Here is a 17,738-nt window from a genome sequence, read left to right on the forward strand (position 1 = left end):
CGCAGGCACCGTGTTCGCTTCCGACATCGTGGCTGCACTGATGGTATTCTGCTGCGTTGTTTGGCTACTGGCTCTCGTGTTTTGTGGTACTGGTGCCGGTGATGTGGGTGGCGTGATCGTAGTCTGTCTAGACTGCTGGGATGCCGAAGAGGTTGGTGCTGTTGTTATGGACTCAGAATCTTCGTCCGGAGTGTCTTCTCGGTAGATTCTAATTCCCCTTACTTGCGCTGCCCAGTCTAAGCTTGGCGTCGGTGATGTCTTCGTAAACCTTCCTTTCTCGTCTCGTTCTCTCCGGTATGCCAGCTTTCTTCTTCTCTGCTCTGCTCTGCTGTGACTGCTTTGACTTCGAATGCCGCTCTCGTCACCACAATGTGGTAGCTGGGCTCGGCCGCGTGTGGTCGCTCGAATGATCTAATGATAGTGTGACTACTTGTGACATGATCCGGCTACGGCCCGATGCCGACCTCCCATCACAACGTATTACTAATTAATACCCACAGATTCTCGACGATGAGAACACTGTTGCAAACTTTAGACCTCTCTTTTTCAAAGCCCTCTTAGGAATTTCAAGAGCCTCAGGCTTATACCCTCGATGTTTCGATCTCAATGGCCTAGAAAAAATCGGAGAACAGGTGGCCGCAGGTGGCTTCGGTGACATTTGGAAGGGTCGGATCCATGGGCAAACTGTGTCGGTCAAAGTTATGAGAGTCTTTACGGACTCTGATATCGCGGCCACCTTACGGGTATAGTCTTTGCTCAAGATCAAGGCGTTGTTGAGGCTATCTCACCCATTTTACAGGAATTTGGCAGAGAAGCGTTAATATGGCGGCAACTCTGGCATCCGAATTTGTTGCCATTCTTTGGCATTTATTATCTCGACAAAAGGCTATGCCTTGTTTCCCCTTGGATGGAAGCTGGAAACATTCTGGCATATCTGCAGACATCACAACGCCCTGTTATCGAGACCGAAAGACTCTCACTGGTATCAACACATTGTTTCAAGTTGAAAACTTGGTTGACGTACCAGTCAGATGTTTGACGTTGCGCAAGGACTTCGATATCTTCACGGGAATAACGTGGTTCATGGGGATCTCAAGGCGGTGAGACTTTTCTGCACCGTAAGGATGAGCTCTTATTTTCCAGGCCAATATTCTTGTCACCCCATCTGGAAGGGCATGCATCGCAGACTTTGGACTCGCTTCCATTGTGGACACCATCACTGTCCGATTTAAACAATCCACCACGACAGTCAATGGAGGCACCGTGCGTTATCAGTCGCCAGAGCTCATCCATGGCGAACGTCGGAATTTTGCATCGGATGTTTATGCTTACGCATGTACCTGCTATGAGGTTTGTTGAACTCCCTTAGTACGAGAATTCACTCACTCCTGACCTTCAGATTTTGGTTGAGAAAGTTCCCTTCTACGAAGTGATCAATGAGGCCGCCGTAATCTTCAAAGTGTTGAGCGGGATACGACCATCGTGTCCGCCACAATGCGCCCAGTCTCTGGCCCTCCGAGAGCTATGGCAAATCTTCAAACAATGCTGGGAAGAATCGACCGCAAACCGACCTCTTGTCGGTGAGATTGTACAGCGATTGCAAGGAGATCCAATCTTCGCCCAAACGACTCGAGTACAAATGGCCGATTGGGACGAGACATTCACTTCCAAGTTTCGCCATCACATTCAACCAAAACATGCTTCCATGACATTGGAGCACTTCATTCCATCCTCTTCTGACGAGCCAGGTATTCCCAATAGACTTAAACCAACTGAGGAGATTTCAGGGATCATCGTCAAGCGTAAATATGAAACTGAGGATCGGGCACAAGAGAAGCGAATCAAGGTAGTGTAGCTGAAGGAGGGTTGTGCATTTTTATTTTTCTTGGGAGGGCATGTCATAGAGCATGGTAATGGGAGTGTACAGCGTCGGTCTATCCTCACCGTCCCTTGCCTCCCTTCATGCCCTGTTTCGAAACTTTAGGACCAGCGCCGGCTGATGGGCGTGTTGCGGGCTAAGAGACAGTGTTCAAGAATTGTAGCAGACAAACAAGATCAGTCTACGCACCTTGGCCTTCTTTGCCTCCTTGTCCTTCTTATCCGTCTTTGCCTTGGCGATGGCGGCGACACGGAATTGTGTGCGTTGAGCAGCGGTTTGGTTGCGTTTGGCGGCAATAGCAGAAAGGTCAGCGCCAACGATGCCTCGCTGGTGCTTTACTGTACGACGCGAGCGCTTCTTGGCGACCTCTTCCGTGACACCCTTCTTGTGCATACGACGGTAAACTTGTGTCCATGCGATCTTGCGGGGGTTTTTCCGTTGGAGGAAAAGCGAGGCGTTTTTAGACGTGGCAAATCGGAAGACCTGAGTGCGATTGAGCAGAGTCGATGAAAAAAAATTAAGTTATCTGCACGCACCTTGCTGTCGCCACGGACGAACAGCTTGCCCTTGCTCGGGTAGATTCGGAAGCCGGAGAAAGAGTCGATTTCGACTTTCTATAGGGCAATTAGATGCGTTGGAGGAGCAGACGTTCGTCGTACCATCTATAAGAAGTGGTCAGCAAAATTTCAGCAGCCAAAGTAGAGGGACGGAATCCACATCGCTCTGCGCGAAACCGGGCTAAAACGGGTTTCGTTCGACAGCTACGAGGAGAGGCAATGCAACGAAGAGGCAATGGAGCATAGATTCGTTGGGAGACTCGACTTACGCTGGGTTAGGTGGGCGTTGAGGGACGAATGACAAATCGTTTGGCGATGTCTTTTGGACCAAACTTTGATGGCAACCTTTGTCCACCCTTCATCCCCCGTTCTTCGCCTGCAATGTCAAGCATTGACACTAACCCTCAAACCGACCAGACGAGCCATCTCTGCCTCACCAAGACCCGATTTCTGGCCGATTTCCGCGCACCGCCGATGTGTCCTTTCACAACTACCTTCCACTTCAAGCTCCTTCACGTCCGTTTCTGCTGGCAATATGACTCTTCCAACTATCACAAGGCCTGACAGATGTACCAAATATCCACACGAGTCCTAAAAGATACCTGATACATTACGGCTCTCACCGAACGCATGGGGGTTGCTCCAACGCTACCTTCCTTACGAAGAACTCGGCCTTCTTTGAAAACTGACCGTCGTCTTCTACCGACCAACTTCTAGAGCAATTTGTACCCTCAGAACGTTGTGTCGGCTTCTTCGGTTGGCAAGCCGTCTTCGTCTATTTACCACTAGATCAAGGAACACCCAGCAGCCCGACTTTGCGCACTTATTACCCGAACAGAATCCATGATGACCACGCGCAAAATCCGTATATAATGTCCCAGAGACAGTAGTCACTCAACAGAATTTCCAATGCTTCTTCTATTTGCTCTCCTCTGCTCGATCTCAGCCATCTCTGTGACCGCTGCAGCCAATGCCTCAATGATCGACCCCACCCACAATGCTACTCTCGCTCGTCAACGCCAGGCGAGTGGGATTGGTGCAAACAACTGCTACGGAGCCCCTATCCCTCCTTGGGAGCCTGGCTGCAAGCCTGGTTGGTACTACGGTCGCCCCCAGTGTGCGCCTTCCGGTCTAACTTGTCTTGTGGATGGAGTAATTCACTCTCGTATGGCTCGCTTACTCGCATTAACGTTTATCCAGCTTTTGTGCTTGGTTCTTGACGATCTTCTTGGATTCGGTCTCTGTCCTCCTGGACCATTGCCTCCCCCTCCAACTGGCGGAGGCGGTGGTGGTTCAACTTTGCCTGCGCCCCCGACCGGGTATACTTATGCCCCTGGGTTCACAAACATAGTCTGTTTTTCTTTTTCAGCATCCACGTCAAGTTTACTGAGCGTATCACAGACTTGCGCTGCTGTGGGATGTCCGCTCTATTTGACCTTTGGTATGGTGGAGACTATGGCAGGTGCGCTTCTTTCTCGTGCAATACCATGGGCCCACACTCTGTCAGAATGCGCCAAAATGTGCGATCGTGTCCCAGGCTGCGTGTTCTGCAACTCGTACTACGACCGCGACTCGTCGAAACCACCAAACCTCCTCACGTGCTCGCTCTTTAGTGCCCCTCGAACCGTTGCGGACGCTACCGACTGTGGCGGGGAACAGCAGCTTCCGCCTCCCGCTGGGCTCACTCACATCGAGCAAAGTTATGGGTATGGGAAACCCGTGGCGACCGTTAAGCAGCCCTGAGTCAGGCTCCAAACCTCATCCAGTTCAACACCTATGCACTCTTCACGAACAGTCCTGAATGACAATTGTCTTGAATCTTCCATTAAATTTGCCCGTCCTAGCAAATACATCCATAAGTTTCGAATTCTTCCGTTTGAACACTTGATTCGTGTTTGTCCTCTATTGCTCTACTAGTCTAGGAAAGTGACGAGGTCATGCATTTTTGTCTAAGCCTGAGTATGATGAGCCTCGTATTGCTCTCGCCATGATTGGAACCCGGCTAAAGGGACCTCGCCGCAGAGTTCTCGTGTCAACGCATGCAGCTCGTCAACGCACTACACAAGTGTCAGTATCAACGAAATCGACTGAAAACAACGTGCTCACTCGAATTAGTTGGTATACGGAGACGACACTGGAAGCGTAGTGGATGTAGCCAACCGATTTGACCCGTTCGACAGCACCGAGAACAGAGAGTTTGGCGCTGTCGAGGTTTGGAGACAGGACATTGGCGTGGTGACTGTCATGATAGAATAGGCGGTCCAGAAGGCTCGTTGGCAGGACCTGATGCATAGGGTCTTTTGTGCGCAAAGATTGTGAGATGAGCGAAAAAAGTGCCATGACGTCAGCGATCTTGAAGAAGGTGAGCAGTGATTAGATAATGATTAGATAAAGGCACCCACAAAGTTTGGATTCAAAACTTTAGAGCTGTGCAAGAAATCTTGTTGCCATTCGGGATCAAGCTGTGTTAAAGAAACTCCAAGCTGTGAGCAGCTAATATGAGCATATGCAGTCGATATCCTGAACAAAAACAAACCTGCGCAAGAATAGTCAGCATGTCAAGTTGGACATTGACTAATTTCTCATACTGTTCCGCGGGCCATTTGCCACGGATGCTTCCTTCCCAGCGCGCAAGTCCGGTCAGCTCACGAACGGTCTGCAGTTCAACTGCTACAGCCAGCAGTCGCTTCCGGAAACTTGCAACCCACGCCTGCTTGACGGGTTGAACGGTTTTGCAGTCTTCGCCCTCTGTCCGATTGAGACTGATCCACGCGGAGACAACAAAGCTATAGAGGCTAGCCAAAGAGGCAATAGAACCCGCATTTCGTGTTCGCACAGCCTTTCGTCCAGATACAGGCGGAAACATCATCACAATCGACGATGCGGCTGAACCAACAACAACGAGCGCCCAACGTTTCCAAGCCACGGTCCATCCGATACCTTGATTGTCTGAGACATTGCCTAGGTAAGTCGGTGAAACGACACTGACCTGGTGTGGCGAATTGGACAGCATGACCGTCAATCCAAGAGTAGCCAACCTACGACATCTAAGAAACTTGGCAACAAATGAAGTTGAAGCTTACAATGAGGGCAAATGTCGCCTAAGGACACCAACTGTCAATGGGAATCAACAACCGTCAGAATAAATCACTTACACAACACATGACCGTTCCAGCGAGATATTTTTCGGGACCGAAAACACGGAAAAATACGAGTGGAAAGACACAGACGCCGTAGGCAGCTGCTGCACCGTAATAATTTCCGATTCCGTGCCCATCACCTGCATCTCGCTCAACACAGAGACCATGGTTGTGATGTTTCTGCGTACCGGCATACCAAGCCACCAATCCAATCAGGAGTCCGACAAAGGTGCCGACAAGGCGGGTGACATAGCTATTAACTCGGATCAGATAGGCTGAAAGTCAAGTCAAGTCGAGTCGAATATACTTGAAAATTTGGTCAGCCGCATAGATATTCAGTGTGGTTTGCGCCATAATGAGAGCCCAGATGCCTTTCTCATCATAGTAGAAGCCTAAATTGAAATTAGTTAAGCCCTCAAAATCGACGGCGGACGCACGGGCACTGCTTCTAATAACAGAGGGAAGCCATAGACCAAGAGAGACAATAACATATTTGAAGATGAACTGCAGAAGATGAGTACCAGTGATGATACGGGAACAAACAATACCAACAATGGCCTCCGCGGTATGGGTCCACAGGTAAGCATGGTGAAGGATGTGCATGACCTTCTGTAACGCATTGGTAGGTGGACGACTATCGGGGTCTCTGCCTAAGGTGGTGATTAATGGGGAGTACAAAAGAAAGACGCTAACACACGATAAACTTTTTCCTCGGGTGTAATGTCACTATCGTTTCCAGCTCGTTGTGGGCTAGTGTCTTCACCGAAAGCGCCATCTCCTTCGTCACCTCGTGCAACAACAACTTGCCAGAGGCTTCGGAGCTGTGTGGGTGCCCAAAGGCGTCGCCGCGCACGTTTGTTGCATAAGCTCTGTACGTTCCCAACGAGAATTTGAACGGATTCTGCGACACCCAATAGACTGGCAGCGAAGACATAGGCGATGTAGAGAGAGCGAAGAGGAATCTGATAGCCAGCGGCAGTGTTTGAGCTTTGCTGTCGCATATACTTGTCCAGCAGCGGTAAAAATGGTGCAATGATACCAAGACGACCAGTTTCATGAAAGGCACGGATGGCTTTGTCAAGACGGGAGCCAGCGGCATCCAAAGCGGCCTCGGCGTCTTTTGAGCCGCCTCTTTGCCATCTTGTTCGGTTGACATTATCGATCACACCACTGAGAGCCGTAATCGCATCCCCAACTACACCTCGAAGCTCTCGGGTCGCTTCCTCGAGAAGTGGAAGGACATCTTGAAGAAGAACACCGTATTCAGCCTCTAAAGCGGTTTGTTTGATGTGAATTCCATGAAGCAACGATGTTTCGTGCCAGTGCGCGTCTGGAGACACAGTGGACGCAGAAATTGATTGGAGCGACGAGGATGGGGTGGGTGCTGCGAGACCCGCGAGTCGATCAAAATTTAACAAGGTGCCTGGCATAATATAAGAGAGAATTCAGTGCCTTGAATATTGAACAAACCAGAACGTATAATGAGTGCAACCATGGGGTCTTCGAGACTTCGAACGTCATCGCCACTCCATTGTCCCCAGCTGAATTCCAGAGACAAGAATCCCGATGTCGCACCAACTACAACAAGATAAGAACATACCGCAGCCTGAGGGTGGACACACACTCTGCTGTTGGGTAGACACAATAACAGTACGCAATGCTTTGAACTCCTCTACATGCTTGGCGTTATCATTCTTTTCGCCAGTAAGAACGCCATCTTGAGTGTCGAGAAGTTGTTTGACACGAGTGAGTTGTTCGCTGAACTGGTCCATAACGAGATGACTCATAGTTTCGGGGAAGACCAGTAAAGTTGTCACGAGTGCGATGGCCATGTAAGAAGAGATCGAAATGGCGGTTGAGTTGAGTATGGTGTATCGTTTTGTGGGGAATAGAGGGCCAACGGACTGCGGAGACGTCAGAGTGAGTGGGCATGAAGAGAATGCAGCATGCTTACACAGAATATATCGACTAGACGCAAGATTTGAGACTATCATTGGTTGCCAGCACGTGAACTCACTGGCAATGGTTCCGAATATGCTCATAAACAGAAGTTTTGGTGCGTATGCGCGGATGGCGCCGAATATGAACGCGCCAATAGCCAGGAATACGCCATAAATGACACTCGCACTACCTTAAGTTTGAGAATCAATTGGAGATCAGCGAGAATTAACGCACCGAACTTCAAGAAACCATCCATTGAAGATGGCGGTCGTAGTTGCCAGAGCCGGGTTGGCTTGAAAAACCGGGTTCGATTGGATGCTAGGAAAAGTCAACACGTCCCAGACAGAATAAGCTTCGATATACCTCGCGTGGATTTGTGCTCCGACAGCTTGTATATGCGCTTGGTCACGAACTGCATTTGCTGCACGCATAGCCGCAACGCCTAGTCCCCAACCAAAGGTTAGACCCATCATGAGGGTCGATAAAAGCTGAAGCGTCCGATGAGCGTGGGTTTGTCGCACAGAGGATGCATACGAAAAGAGTGAGTTGCACTGGAAAGTAAGGCGGCAAGAACAAGCTGGTTATGAGCGAAAAGAAAGACCTATTATGGAGAGTTGACTTGACACGAAGTTTGGATGAAGATGCACATACGCGGTCCCCAGCGTTCTCAGAGACGCATTTGGGAGCAAAATCACGAAAGCCGCAAAGACCGCTATCCATGAGCGTAGCAAAACCTTCCAAGCTCGCCATGATTTGAGTGGGCGAGTGATCCACAAGGGCAGCATCCCAGCTGTCTTGGAAGTCGAGAAAGAAGAAGTAGGGTTTCACTTGCACGCATATAGTGTGGCGTTGACCGGTCGTTCATGACGCCGTTCGAAGCCGTGGTCACTGTCAAAAATGGAAATCACCGACCCAACACCGACCTAGTCTTGGCTAATGTCACGCGTGACTAACGCGATGTTGCCCATCGAACTCGAGCGCGAGATATTCGAAACAATGGCACTTATGTTTCCGAGAAAAGCCCCAAAACTCCTTGTTGTCTCGCACTACGTTTTTCAATGGTCAGTGAGTTGCAACTTCTTGGTCCATAGTCAGAACTCGGCCAACCTGGCAGGATTGAACCACTGCTGTATCGAGTTTTAAGAACCGACCATGCACCAACGTCGACCGCCATTCATCAGGCAATGGCAACGCAGCCCCCAGAATTCCTTCGTGGCCGCGTTCGGCACCTATACTTCGACTGGTCCTGGATGCAGGAGGACTGTTACTTAGTTTTGGATCAATGCACTGCTATAACCAGTTTTGCGGCCACTTTGCACTTCTCTCCCACCCGGATCCTACCCCTCATTGATGCCCTGGACAACTTGCACTACTGGAACTCCAGCATGCGGGCAATCTTCGGGGAGCTTGAGCGGGTGGACCTCAGTCGAAAAGGCTTCCAAAACATTACGCACATGCATATGTTTGATTTGCTTGAGGACGAACACCTTGCGATGGCTTCCCAACTACTGCAACTTCCACGCCTTACACACCTTGCCCTCAACAATCCGCCTGACCTGATAAGTGGCTCGCTGCTTCGGGGCTGCAGGCACCTCTTGGTCTTTAATCGTATCTTGACGCAAAGCGTCACTTTGGACCAAGCTAGGGAGATGGCAAATAAGCTCCCTTTCGAAGGTCAAGATGAAAGATATCTTGTTTCCTTATTTCCAGAACGTTATTGGGATGACTGGACCAACGGCGCTTTCGGCGGAGAGGACATATGGACGAGGGCAGAAGATTTCCTTGCAAAGAAACGCAGAGGAGAGATAAGCGGTATATTGAACTATTCCCTGTTTCTAGCGTTGACTTGCTATTCAGCTTCATGCTATCTCCTTGAGGCTCGACAGGTGCTGAGCGCTTGAGTAGGCTTGCTGACATGAATATGTGTACGAAACAGAATGCATTCATGTGACCGCGTCTGCGGTTGCCGACAACTTCCATGTTACCACTCGAACTGGAAAGGGAAATATTCGAAAGATTAGCTTTCATGTTTCCTACTCATGCCCCAAACCTCCTTCTCGTGGCTCGACGCGTCCACCTTTGGTCAGTTCATTGAGGAACAATTGCAAAAAATAATCGTTTGCAGGATAGAGCCTTTACTCTACCACATTCTCAAAACTGACCATCTTCCAACCGTGGCCACCATCCGTCATTGCATGAAAGAAAAGCCTACAATGCTTCGCAACAGTGTTCACCATGTCCACTTTGACTGCTCGGCTTTCTAGTCTCGTGAGGACTGTTTCCAACTTCTGGCCCTATGCTCTAATCTTCATTCGTTTGCATGGACGGGTCCTTCCTTTGCAGCCTTATCGCCAGTTCGCTTATTGTTTCTTCTGGACGGTTACCCCAATCTTCAATACTTCAATGGAAGTCTCAACGCTGTATTCGGCAGCGCCAACGCTTTCGACCTTGGACATTCTGCCTTTCGCAATATCACGCATATGCACGTTTTCGAAATCGTCGAGCCCGACGACCTGCGAATCCCCATCGCACTTACGGCCGTTCCCCGCTTGACACATCTGGCGCTCAATAGTGTCAAGCTTAGCATTGCACGCTACTCTGAGGGAATGCCGTCTCTTGCAGGCTCTCGTGCACCTCGCTCCGAGTCGGCCTGGAGTTTCACTGCGCGATGCGAGATTGGCTGAGATCGAGGCAATGCTGGAGTTTGAGGACAAACGTTACATCGTTTTCCTATTCCCAGATCACTACTGGGATGAGTGGTCTGATGTACGGTCGAAACGATTTTTGGACGAGGGCTGACGATATTATTGCAAAGCGAACAATAAAGAGGGTCGAAGACTCGGGCTAATTTCTCTCCCCAAACAAAAACTAGCTTTGCCCATCGCAATGAGTCTAGGGAACGACTCGGACCAGGATACAATTCAGTGTGCCTGCATAGAGCTTGGGGATCCCGACTCCGCTTCACAAGTAGTGTCAATTGGAACGCTGTTCCATCCGCCCCATGCTAATAATACCACGACAACTGCTCCCTGAGTCCCTCGAGATTGATAAGTGCATGACACGGTCAGGTGATCCACGCGACCCTGAAGTTTCCTCGTCGCGGGAACGGAAAAACTGTCCCCAGCCTACTGTAAGGCTGTCAAAGATTGAGCGGGGAGTTGTATCTCGATAAGTTACTTATATACTTATGGAAAGCGTACTTGTCACAACAAGTCACAGAACCACATCACGCGCCAGGTCAACTCTATCCTCGACGTCGTTGTGCACGAGGTCCGTTCAGATGCCGTCCGTCCATGGCGGCCTTACTCGAGCTTCTTTATGCCCGAGCTCAGCTCCCACTTCTCTTCCCTCTTCCACATGCCGTCGATTTGGCTCTTCGCCCTCGCTTTGGCTGCTCCAGGGCTTGCAGATGTTGTAACGGGAATACCCGACGCAGCTCCAGCGGGATTCGAAGAATGGGTCTCTCCCATCGTCATTCCTGCACCAGCTACCCAAGGAAATGGCGATTGGGCCACTGCAGTCGCCAGAGCTAGGAAACTTGTTGCTGGGTTGACACTCGAGGAAAAGGTTTGTACTTTCCGGGACCCCCGGGTGTCATTAACACGATGATAGGTTAATGTGACCACCGGAATCGATACTCAAGGACGTTGTGTCGGTAATACTGGCGTAAGTCATGTTCAGCATTGCGGAGTTATCGTGTCTTATCTCCCTAGACCATTCCTCGCTTAGGCTGGCCAGGCATATGTTTGAACGATAGCCCATTGGGAGTAAGATTCGCGGACTTGGTATCTGGCTTCCCTACACCAATAAACGCTGCGGCCACATGGGATGTTGACCTTATTGGAGCACGGGGAAGGGCTATGGGTGAAGAGCATAGAGGAAAGGGTGTGAATGTCGCACTGTTCGTCTTTATCTCTCTCTCTCTCCAATGCTGTATTTGTGACTGACAACTTGACTGCAGTGGACCGATGACAAACATGGGTAATTCATACAACCATTCCTTTGCTCGCACTCAAATTTAAAGGTCGTGTTGCGGCTGGTGGGCGTAATTGGGAAGGTTTTGGAGCTGACCCGTTCCTTTCCGGCGTTGCCACCGCTGCCACCATCTCGGGGATGCAGGACGAAGGTGTGATCGCGACCGTCAAGCACTTGTGAGTTTTTCAGAACGTATTGTCGAAAAACTTAGTAAATGTAGCATTGGTAATGAGCAAGAACACTTCCGTGGCGGGTCCCTAGCCAAGCAACTCTCCTCTTCGAATATCGATGACCGAACCATGCACGAAATTTATGCTTGGCCCTTCGCTGAAGCGGTTAAGGCTGGAGTAGGTGCGGTAATGTGTTCATACAACGCGGTCAATCAGGTCAATTACACTATCATTGCTGATCTGCTACTAACCCATTGTCAGACGCAAGCCTGTCAAAACTCCAAATTGATCAATGGCATTCTCAAAGAAGAATTGGGCTTTCAAGGATTCATAATGTCTGACTGGGCAGCTATGATCAATGGCATACAACCTGCTCTTGCCGGTCTTGACATGAATATGCCAGGCTTCACTGCTTACGTGCGCTACCTAATATTCTGCTGTCATTTCGAGACTACTCACTTTGCTTCCAGGGTGTTGGGAATCAGAATGAGCAGGATCCATCCAAGGCAGACAATTCATTCTGGGGCGCGGCGCTCGTTGAGATGGTCAACAATGGGTCGGTTCCACAAGCTCGTGTTGATGATATGGTAGGCTTCGCTCAAGCTGCTCCATACTTGTAAAAAATAACATTTTCAGGTCACTCGAATTTTCGCAGCCTACTATCGGCTAGGTCAAGACAAGAACTATCCCTCAGTTAATTTTGCTCAACTTACGCAACAAACCTACCTCAACGGCCAGTTGGTCAATGAGCATATCAAGTATCTGAGCTTGTTTGCTCTTGTTCGCGCTGACCTCGAGCTTAGCGTTCAAGGTCACCACTATAAAGTTATTCGGGAGATTGGTGCAGCTAGTGCGATCCTGTTGAAAAATACGAACAACGCTTTGCCGTTGAGCGTCAAGAATTTCAAGCGTATGTTTATATAACAATCAGGTAAACTAGACAACTCACCCCTAACAGGAATCGGTATATTTGGTTCCGATGCAGGAGTTAACCCAGACGGTCCCAATGGATGCGATTCGTAAGGCACTCACTCATGTGTAGCAAGCTTGTGATCAACTGTTTCCCAGCCACGGATGCGACCAAGGTACTCTCGCCATGGGATGGGGTTCAGGAACTGCCAACTTTCCATACCTCAGTGACCCGCTCTCAGCCATCACCCAACACGTACAGTCCATAAACCCTACTGTTGCGATTGATGCTATTACCAACGACTTCAATCTGAACCAAGTTGCCAAAGTCGGTTCTCTGGACGACACCTGTCTCGTGTTTGTCAACGCGGACTCGGGGGAAGGATATATCACCGTCGACGGCAACGCTGGGGACAGGTGCGCGAACTTTCGCAGTACATCCATGACGCTCAATGTTCCACAGAAAAAACCTAACGTTATGGCATTCTGGCGAGAATCTCATCTTACAGACTGCTTCTGTTTGTTCCAACACCATCGTTGTTCAGCATATCGTTGGGCCCGTTCTCGTTGAATCATGGTTCAACCATCCCAATGTTACTGCCGTGATCAATGCCGGTCTGCCTGGTCAAGAGAGTGGTCGTGCCATTGTCGATGTGCTTTTCTCAGACAGTCCACAAGCGACAAATCCAAGTGGCCGTCTGCCATACACCGTTGCGAAGCAACAAAGTGATTACCCAGCCCAGGTTCTTTACGCCTCCTCGGACAAGTCACCGCAGATCACGTACTCGGAAGGTCTTAACCTCGATTATCGCTGGTTTGACGCCAACAATATCGAGCCGAGGTTCGAATTTGGATTCGGGCTCAGCTACACGTCCTTCAAATATAGCAACCTGAAAGTCTCTTTGAACCATGCAAAACGGGCGACCTCCATGTATGTGTCTGTGTCTGCCAACGTGACTGCAGGTGTCTCATCCGTTGCTTCATCGACACCGAGCGCCGTAAGCTCATCTGTCTCTGTATCAATAACGAGCTCCGCATCAACATCATCATTTTCTGCCGTGCCTTCATCAGCGTCGTCTAACGCAACTTCGACCTCGACCGCCCCTGGAGTTATCTCATCGCCTGTTGCATCCATCGGCGGAGCGGCAACTCTATACGACCAGGTTGTCACAGTGACTTTCCGGTTGTCACAGTGACTTTCCGAGTCCAGAACACGGGCTCGCTGGGAGGCAATGAAGTGTCACAGCTATACCTTACTTTCCCCGCTGGGTATCAAGAACCACCCAAGGTTCTTCGAGGCTTCGCGCGGACAATGGTGAATAAAGGGCAAAGCAAGACTGTGACGATACAGCTACGCTCCAAGGACGTGAGCGTATGGGACGTTGTTCAGCAGAAATGGGTTCAGGGAACGGGTCAATTCAAGCTGCTTATTGGGGCATCGTCGCGCGACATCAGACTCACGGGCAGCTTTACCCTGTGAAAGTGTTTTTTATTTGGACATTTCTTGGGTACATTGGGTTGTTGTTATGTTGGTCTTTCTTCTCCCGAACGAGTACGGGCGATCCGAAGCTCACTCTGAGTGGTGGCCTGCTACGCACCCGCCGGAAATTTGGGCAAGTATTGAGGGATATGATAGTGTAAACAGTGGCTAAAGATGAAGGAATTAAAGTGGAGGTCAAGGCACGCGTTGCAAAGCTCAAAGAAAGCGATTCAGACGGCGTCGGGTTGGTGTGCGAGTAAATTGTGTCCACCGACTGACTTGAACTGGAGGTTATGGAGCCTAGCATAGCGCCACAGCGGGACGGATTGAAAGCAAGTGCGTCATTCATTGGGTCTAATCGAGGGCATAATTCAGGCTCTGCATTTAGCGCGGTAATCGTCGCGATTCGGAGCTGATAGATAAGCGCTGACCGGTCAGAGAGGGAGACAGAGGTTGCTGTGTGGTCGTTTCAGAGGACTGACAATTAGGTTGAGCGGGGAGTTCGGCCGAAGGCGATGTTGTGGGTGACTGAAGAAAGGGAGGGGACAATTATTGGGATCAATTTTCTCCGAAAAGTGAACAGCCATTCGCTTACGCGATGGTTTCGCTTAGACCGTCAAGGCGAATCAGTTGGGCCGTCGTTGTGGGTGCTTGTGTCTACTCGGGGATAGTGCTTCCTTTTTACGTTTATAGACTAGCCCCTTCTCCGCCGACGCAATTCCTTTTTATATAACTTAACCTCACTCTTCCAACGACCACCTCATCCAACCATGTCTCTCGCCTCCTTCCCTGAAGAACTAGTCGAGCATATCCTGGCTGACGCTGTCATTGCCAGTCCAGCTCCTTCACTTCGGGCAAGTTGGCACACACCTCTTGACCTTCGTACGCGAGTCGCACCATTACTCGTATCATCCAGTTTCCACCGAATCGCCGTTCCTCTTTTCTACCACACCGTTGTTATTCACACTCCCGGCCAATCCAAAGCTCTGCTTCAAGCATTGCATAAACAACCATCACTTGCTCGGAGTGTTCGCAGACTCGTTCTACTCGCCCCAGCCGAGACAGACATCGAGATTCTCCAGTTGCTAGCTCATGTCCATTATCTCGACATCACATTACCTCTCGAAGACCGCGAATTTGGGCTAGCAGGAGCCCTACATGGTCTTCACAACCTCGAAGAGCTTGTGATTCGCAAAGGAGCTGCGACTTACCTTTCGCAGCGCGGCCCTCGTGCTGTGCTCGATGCTCTAGCTGGCGTTATTACTTCTTGTCCAAAGCTTGTGCGTGTTCTTACGCGTCGTTTACTCATTCCTAATCAATTTCACTCGTCTAGGACTCAGTCACCATTGCATTCCCTCTTTCCGCCGACCATTCACTCTCCCCATTGGTTGATGCGCTGACATCCGCCTCTTCATTGACAACTCTCCGCACTCCTGTCCCATCGTTCTGGTCCCCAACATTGCTCAACATATCTTCCAATCCTGCCCTCCAAGCACTATGTCTAGGAGACGATCTGTCAGGCAAGAGCGCCGAACATCGTCGGCCCGTCATGGCCTCCTCGCTTTTCCTCTCCGCTGCTCGCCAGCACGGACGACTAAGCGACCTCATTCGGGCTGGCACTTCTGTTGTTGGATGGCGCAGTCGTGCATGGACCATGGGTAGTGTCGATCTGGGCAACCCTCCAGCAGTCAACGCAGAAGCTCGGTTCGACTCCTCGTGTTGATTTGCTCCAATTCTCCACCATCGTTTTCTTCATTCAAAAGCCCCCATACCCCTCCTGGGCCCGGTCTCGATATACTTTGCCTGCATACCCAGTCATCTGGCAGGCTCACAAAAACATGACTACCTCGATGACAACCCCCTTCTTCTTCTCTGCGTCTCCTTCCATCTCTCTCTGCCTCCTTATGACTCTACGATAGACATGACACGGACTTGGACTCAACATCGGATTATTATCTTTTCTTTTCTTTTTTTGGCTTGCTAGGGCGAGGTTGTACATAGCCCGCCAGCGTGGAATATGTAGATTAACCCAAGTAGTGTAGCTGTATAAACTAAAACTAATGCACTTTTTTATGGGAGTCGGGGTTTACCTAATCTTGGCCGACTCGCGCGATGTTGAGCAGCTTGAGCTCAACCGAATAGGTCGGAAGGCGGTAGATCCAAAGTACGCGCTGTCGATAAGTGGGGTAAGCCAAGGAAGAGTTTTCTATCGTCGCATCGGAGAAAGCCGGGCAAGCGACCAGGGGAAGGCACGGTCATCCATTTGGCTTGTCTGCGCTCATGAAATGAATCTAAATCCTAGCTTCTAATACTTTACAACATAGAGTAAGAATGGTACTTATCATGTTTTCAATGCCACTAGCAGATCCCACCTCTAACGACATGCCAATAGCGAAAACTGGTGACGATTGACTGGCAGTGCGCTAATACGGCGAGCAGACTGCAAATGTGGAAAACTTGATGAGACGAGCCCTGGTTTTGGCCCTGAGCACGAGCGTGGTTTAAAAGTGCATGCAACTTACGATCAAATCGAACCGGCCGGGCCAGCGGGATTCGGGGAATCGTTCAGAGCTAGTTATATTCAGGTCAGAATCACTGAAGGAGAAGAACGGCGCCAACTAGAGGAGCGCGCCGATGACGTAGAACATTGCCTCAACGACGATCCAGCGAAAAGAGATGGCTTGATCAGCTTGTTGATACTGCCAAAACTGGTTTAGAGATATGATGAGGAAGAACTTGGAATGAGACCAACTCCTTTTCGGCAGATGGCATGCACGAATGGCACAAGCACCACTCCACCACAGGCGAAGAAAGTATATGTCCGCATTCGGCGATACTCGGGAGACGCGTATGTCGGAGAGCAGGCAAGGTATATTCCAGCTGACCAAATGGTGTTGAGTATTTGAGTTGGGAAACTAATGAACGCACTTGATCCAGAGGCAGTCATGAGAGCAATGTAGAGATTGCGAAGGCCGGGCTCGCAGAAAAACGCATAGTGAAAAGTTGGAAAGTAGTTGACGGTACCGAGTGCCAGAATGCCTGTCGTGAAATTTGTTTTTTACATCAGCGGCAGGTAAGGTTGCCAAATACCAAAGTAGTCAACTCGGTTCATGTATTTAGCGATCTGGACGCTGTGAATTCACAGCAGGGAGAAACGATCCACTTATCAACAGGCTCGGAGTGGCATAAGGCGGAGTGGAAGACGGCCGAGCAAGAAAAACAGATGAAAGCCCCGGCCAAGAATACCGTGAAGATCGTTTCGTCGCCTTGGGTGGAGATTCCCGCGAGAGAATCGGTGTCCGGCAGGGCAAACGACAGGTAATTGCCGTTGTAGAGCGAAAACAAAAGCACGACAATGAGGCCCAGGGCCCCAAGTAGATGGGACCATATATTCACTTGGTTTCTAAGTTTGAGCAGGATGAATAGCGATTGCCTACCCGTCTCATTGTGCCACCATGTCAAAGTCTTTAAGCAAGCGACCCATGAATACGTTAGGCGTCGGTATCCAGTTTGGATACCTGGATTGTCTCGCTGCCACAGTTCAAGCTCAGACCAGTCCAGAGTTTGTTTTAGAGGAGGAGCGACATTCATTGTGGTGGCGGTTGGAGGCAAAGAAATTGTTGGTGGTGATCGCATCAGTTGATCCAAACTCGGTACAAAAATATTTACACGATACAGTACATACAT

General features: G+C 49.9%; 7 protein-coding genes across 7 annotated transcripts; 4 read left to right on the plus strand and 3 right to left on the minus strand.

Annotated features, from left to right (window-relative positions):
- Positions 1-512: 512 nt before the first annotated feature.
- On the plus strand, positions 513-1,855 carry MIND_00612100 (Protein kinase domain-containing protein; the record flags this gene model as incomplete). The annotated part of the gene is made up of 5 exons (XM_037362874.1): positions 513-743; positions 800-982; positions 1,032-1,100; positions 1,144-1,350; positions 1,400-1,855. The coding sequence occupies exons 1-5, from the start codon at positions 702-704 to the stop codon at positions 1,853-1,855; spliced, it is 957 nt and encodes a 318-aa protein (XP_037220795.1). The 5' UTR covers positions 513-701.
- Positions 1,856-1,940: 85 nt separating this feature from the next.
- On the minus strand, positions 1,941-2,541 carry MIND_00612200 (60S ribosomal protein; the record flags this gene model as incomplete). The annotated part of the gene is made up of 4 exons (XM_037362875.1): positions 1,941-2,015; positions 2,069-2,362; positions 2,416-2,493; positions 2,539-2,541. 4 exons carry the CDS (start codon positions 2,539-2,541, stop codon positions 1,941-1,943), a joined length of 450 nt encoding a protein of 149 aa, XP_037220796.1.
- Positions 2,542-4,385: 1,844 nt separating this feature from the next.
- On the minus strand, positions 4,386-8,302 carry MIND_00612300 (uncharacterized protein; the record flags this gene model as incomplete). Its single annotated transcript, XM_037362876.1, has 20 exons — positions 4,386-4,493; positions 4,543-4,788; positions 4,839-4,919; positions 4,973-5,376; positions 5,426-5,474; positions 5,520-5,537; positions 5,592-5,716; positions 5,765-5,829; positions 5,884-5,968; positions 6,014-6,080; positions 6,129-6,226; positions 6,274-6,999; positions 7,047-7,154; positions 7,201-7,480; positions 7,531-7,544; positions 7,594-7,703; positions 7,752-7,835; positions 7,881-8,005; positions 8,052-8,118; positions 8,169-8,302. 20 exons carry the CDS (start codon positions 8,300-8,302, stop codon positions 4,386-4,388), a joined length of 2,994 nt encoding a protein of 997 aa, XP_037220797.1.
- A 172-nt stretch (positions 8,303-8,474) lies between these two features.
- On the plus strand, positions 8,475-10,201 carry MIND_00612400 (uncharacterized protein; the record flags this gene model as incomplete). Its single annotated transcript, XM_037362877.1, has 4 exons — positions 8,475-8,578; positions 8,632-9,329; positions 9,375-9,403; positions 9,782-10,201. 4 exons carry the CDS (start codon positions 8,475-8,477, stop codon positions 10,199-10,201), a joined length of 1,251 nt encoding a protein of 416 aa, XP_037220798.1.
- A 634-nt stretch (positions 10,202-10,835) lies between these two features.
- MIND_00612500 (Beta-glucosidase) lies at positions 10,836-14,051 on the plus strand (the record flags this gene model as incomplete). Its single annotated transcript, XM_037362878.1, has 13 exons — positions 10,836-11,084; positions 11,130-11,183; positions 11,231-11,418; positions 11,479-11,498; positions 11,542-11,668; positions 11,713-11,869; positions 11,924-12,079; positions 12,133-12,249; positions 12,299-12,572; positions 12,621-12,681; positions 12,731-12,988; positions 13,035-13,734; positions 13,782-14,051. The coding sequence occupies 13 exons, from the start codon at positions 10,836-10,838 to the stop codon at positions 14,049-14,051; spliced, it is 2,631 nt and encodes an 876-aa protein (XP_037220799.1).
- A 770-nt stretch (positions 14,052-14,821) lies between these two features.
- Positions 14,822-15,774, plus strand: MIND_00612600 (uncharacterized protein; the record flags this gene model as incomplete). Its single annotated transcript, XM_037362879.1, has 2 exons — positions 14,822-15,331; positions 15,385-15,774. 2 exons carry the CDS (start codon positions 14,822-14,824, stop codon positions 15,772-15,774), a joined length of 900 nt encoding a protein of 299 aa, XP_037220800.1.
- Positions 15,775-16,409: 635 nt separating this feature from the next.
- Positions 16,410-17,738, minus strand: MIND_00612700 (uncharacterized protein; the record flags this gene model as incomplete). Its single annotated transcript, XM_037362880.1, has 7 exons — positions 16,410-16,523; positions 16,574-16,622; positions 16,671-16,750; positions 16,804-16,931; positions 16,980-17,090; positions 17,142-17,175; positions 17,223-17,738. 7 exons carry the CDS (start codon positions 17,736-17,738, stop codon positions 16,410-16,412), a joined length of 1,032 nt encoding a protein of 343 aa, XP_037220801.1.

This window comes from Mycena indigotica (assembly GCF_014461135.1).
Source record: "Mycena indigotica strain 171206Taipei chromosome Unknown Mind.scaff0005, whole genome shotgun sequence".
In the NCBI taxonomy this organism is placed as follows: domain Eukaryota; kingdom Fungi; phylum Basidiomycota; class Agaricomycetes; order Agaricales; family Mycenaceae; genus Mycena; species Mycena indigotica.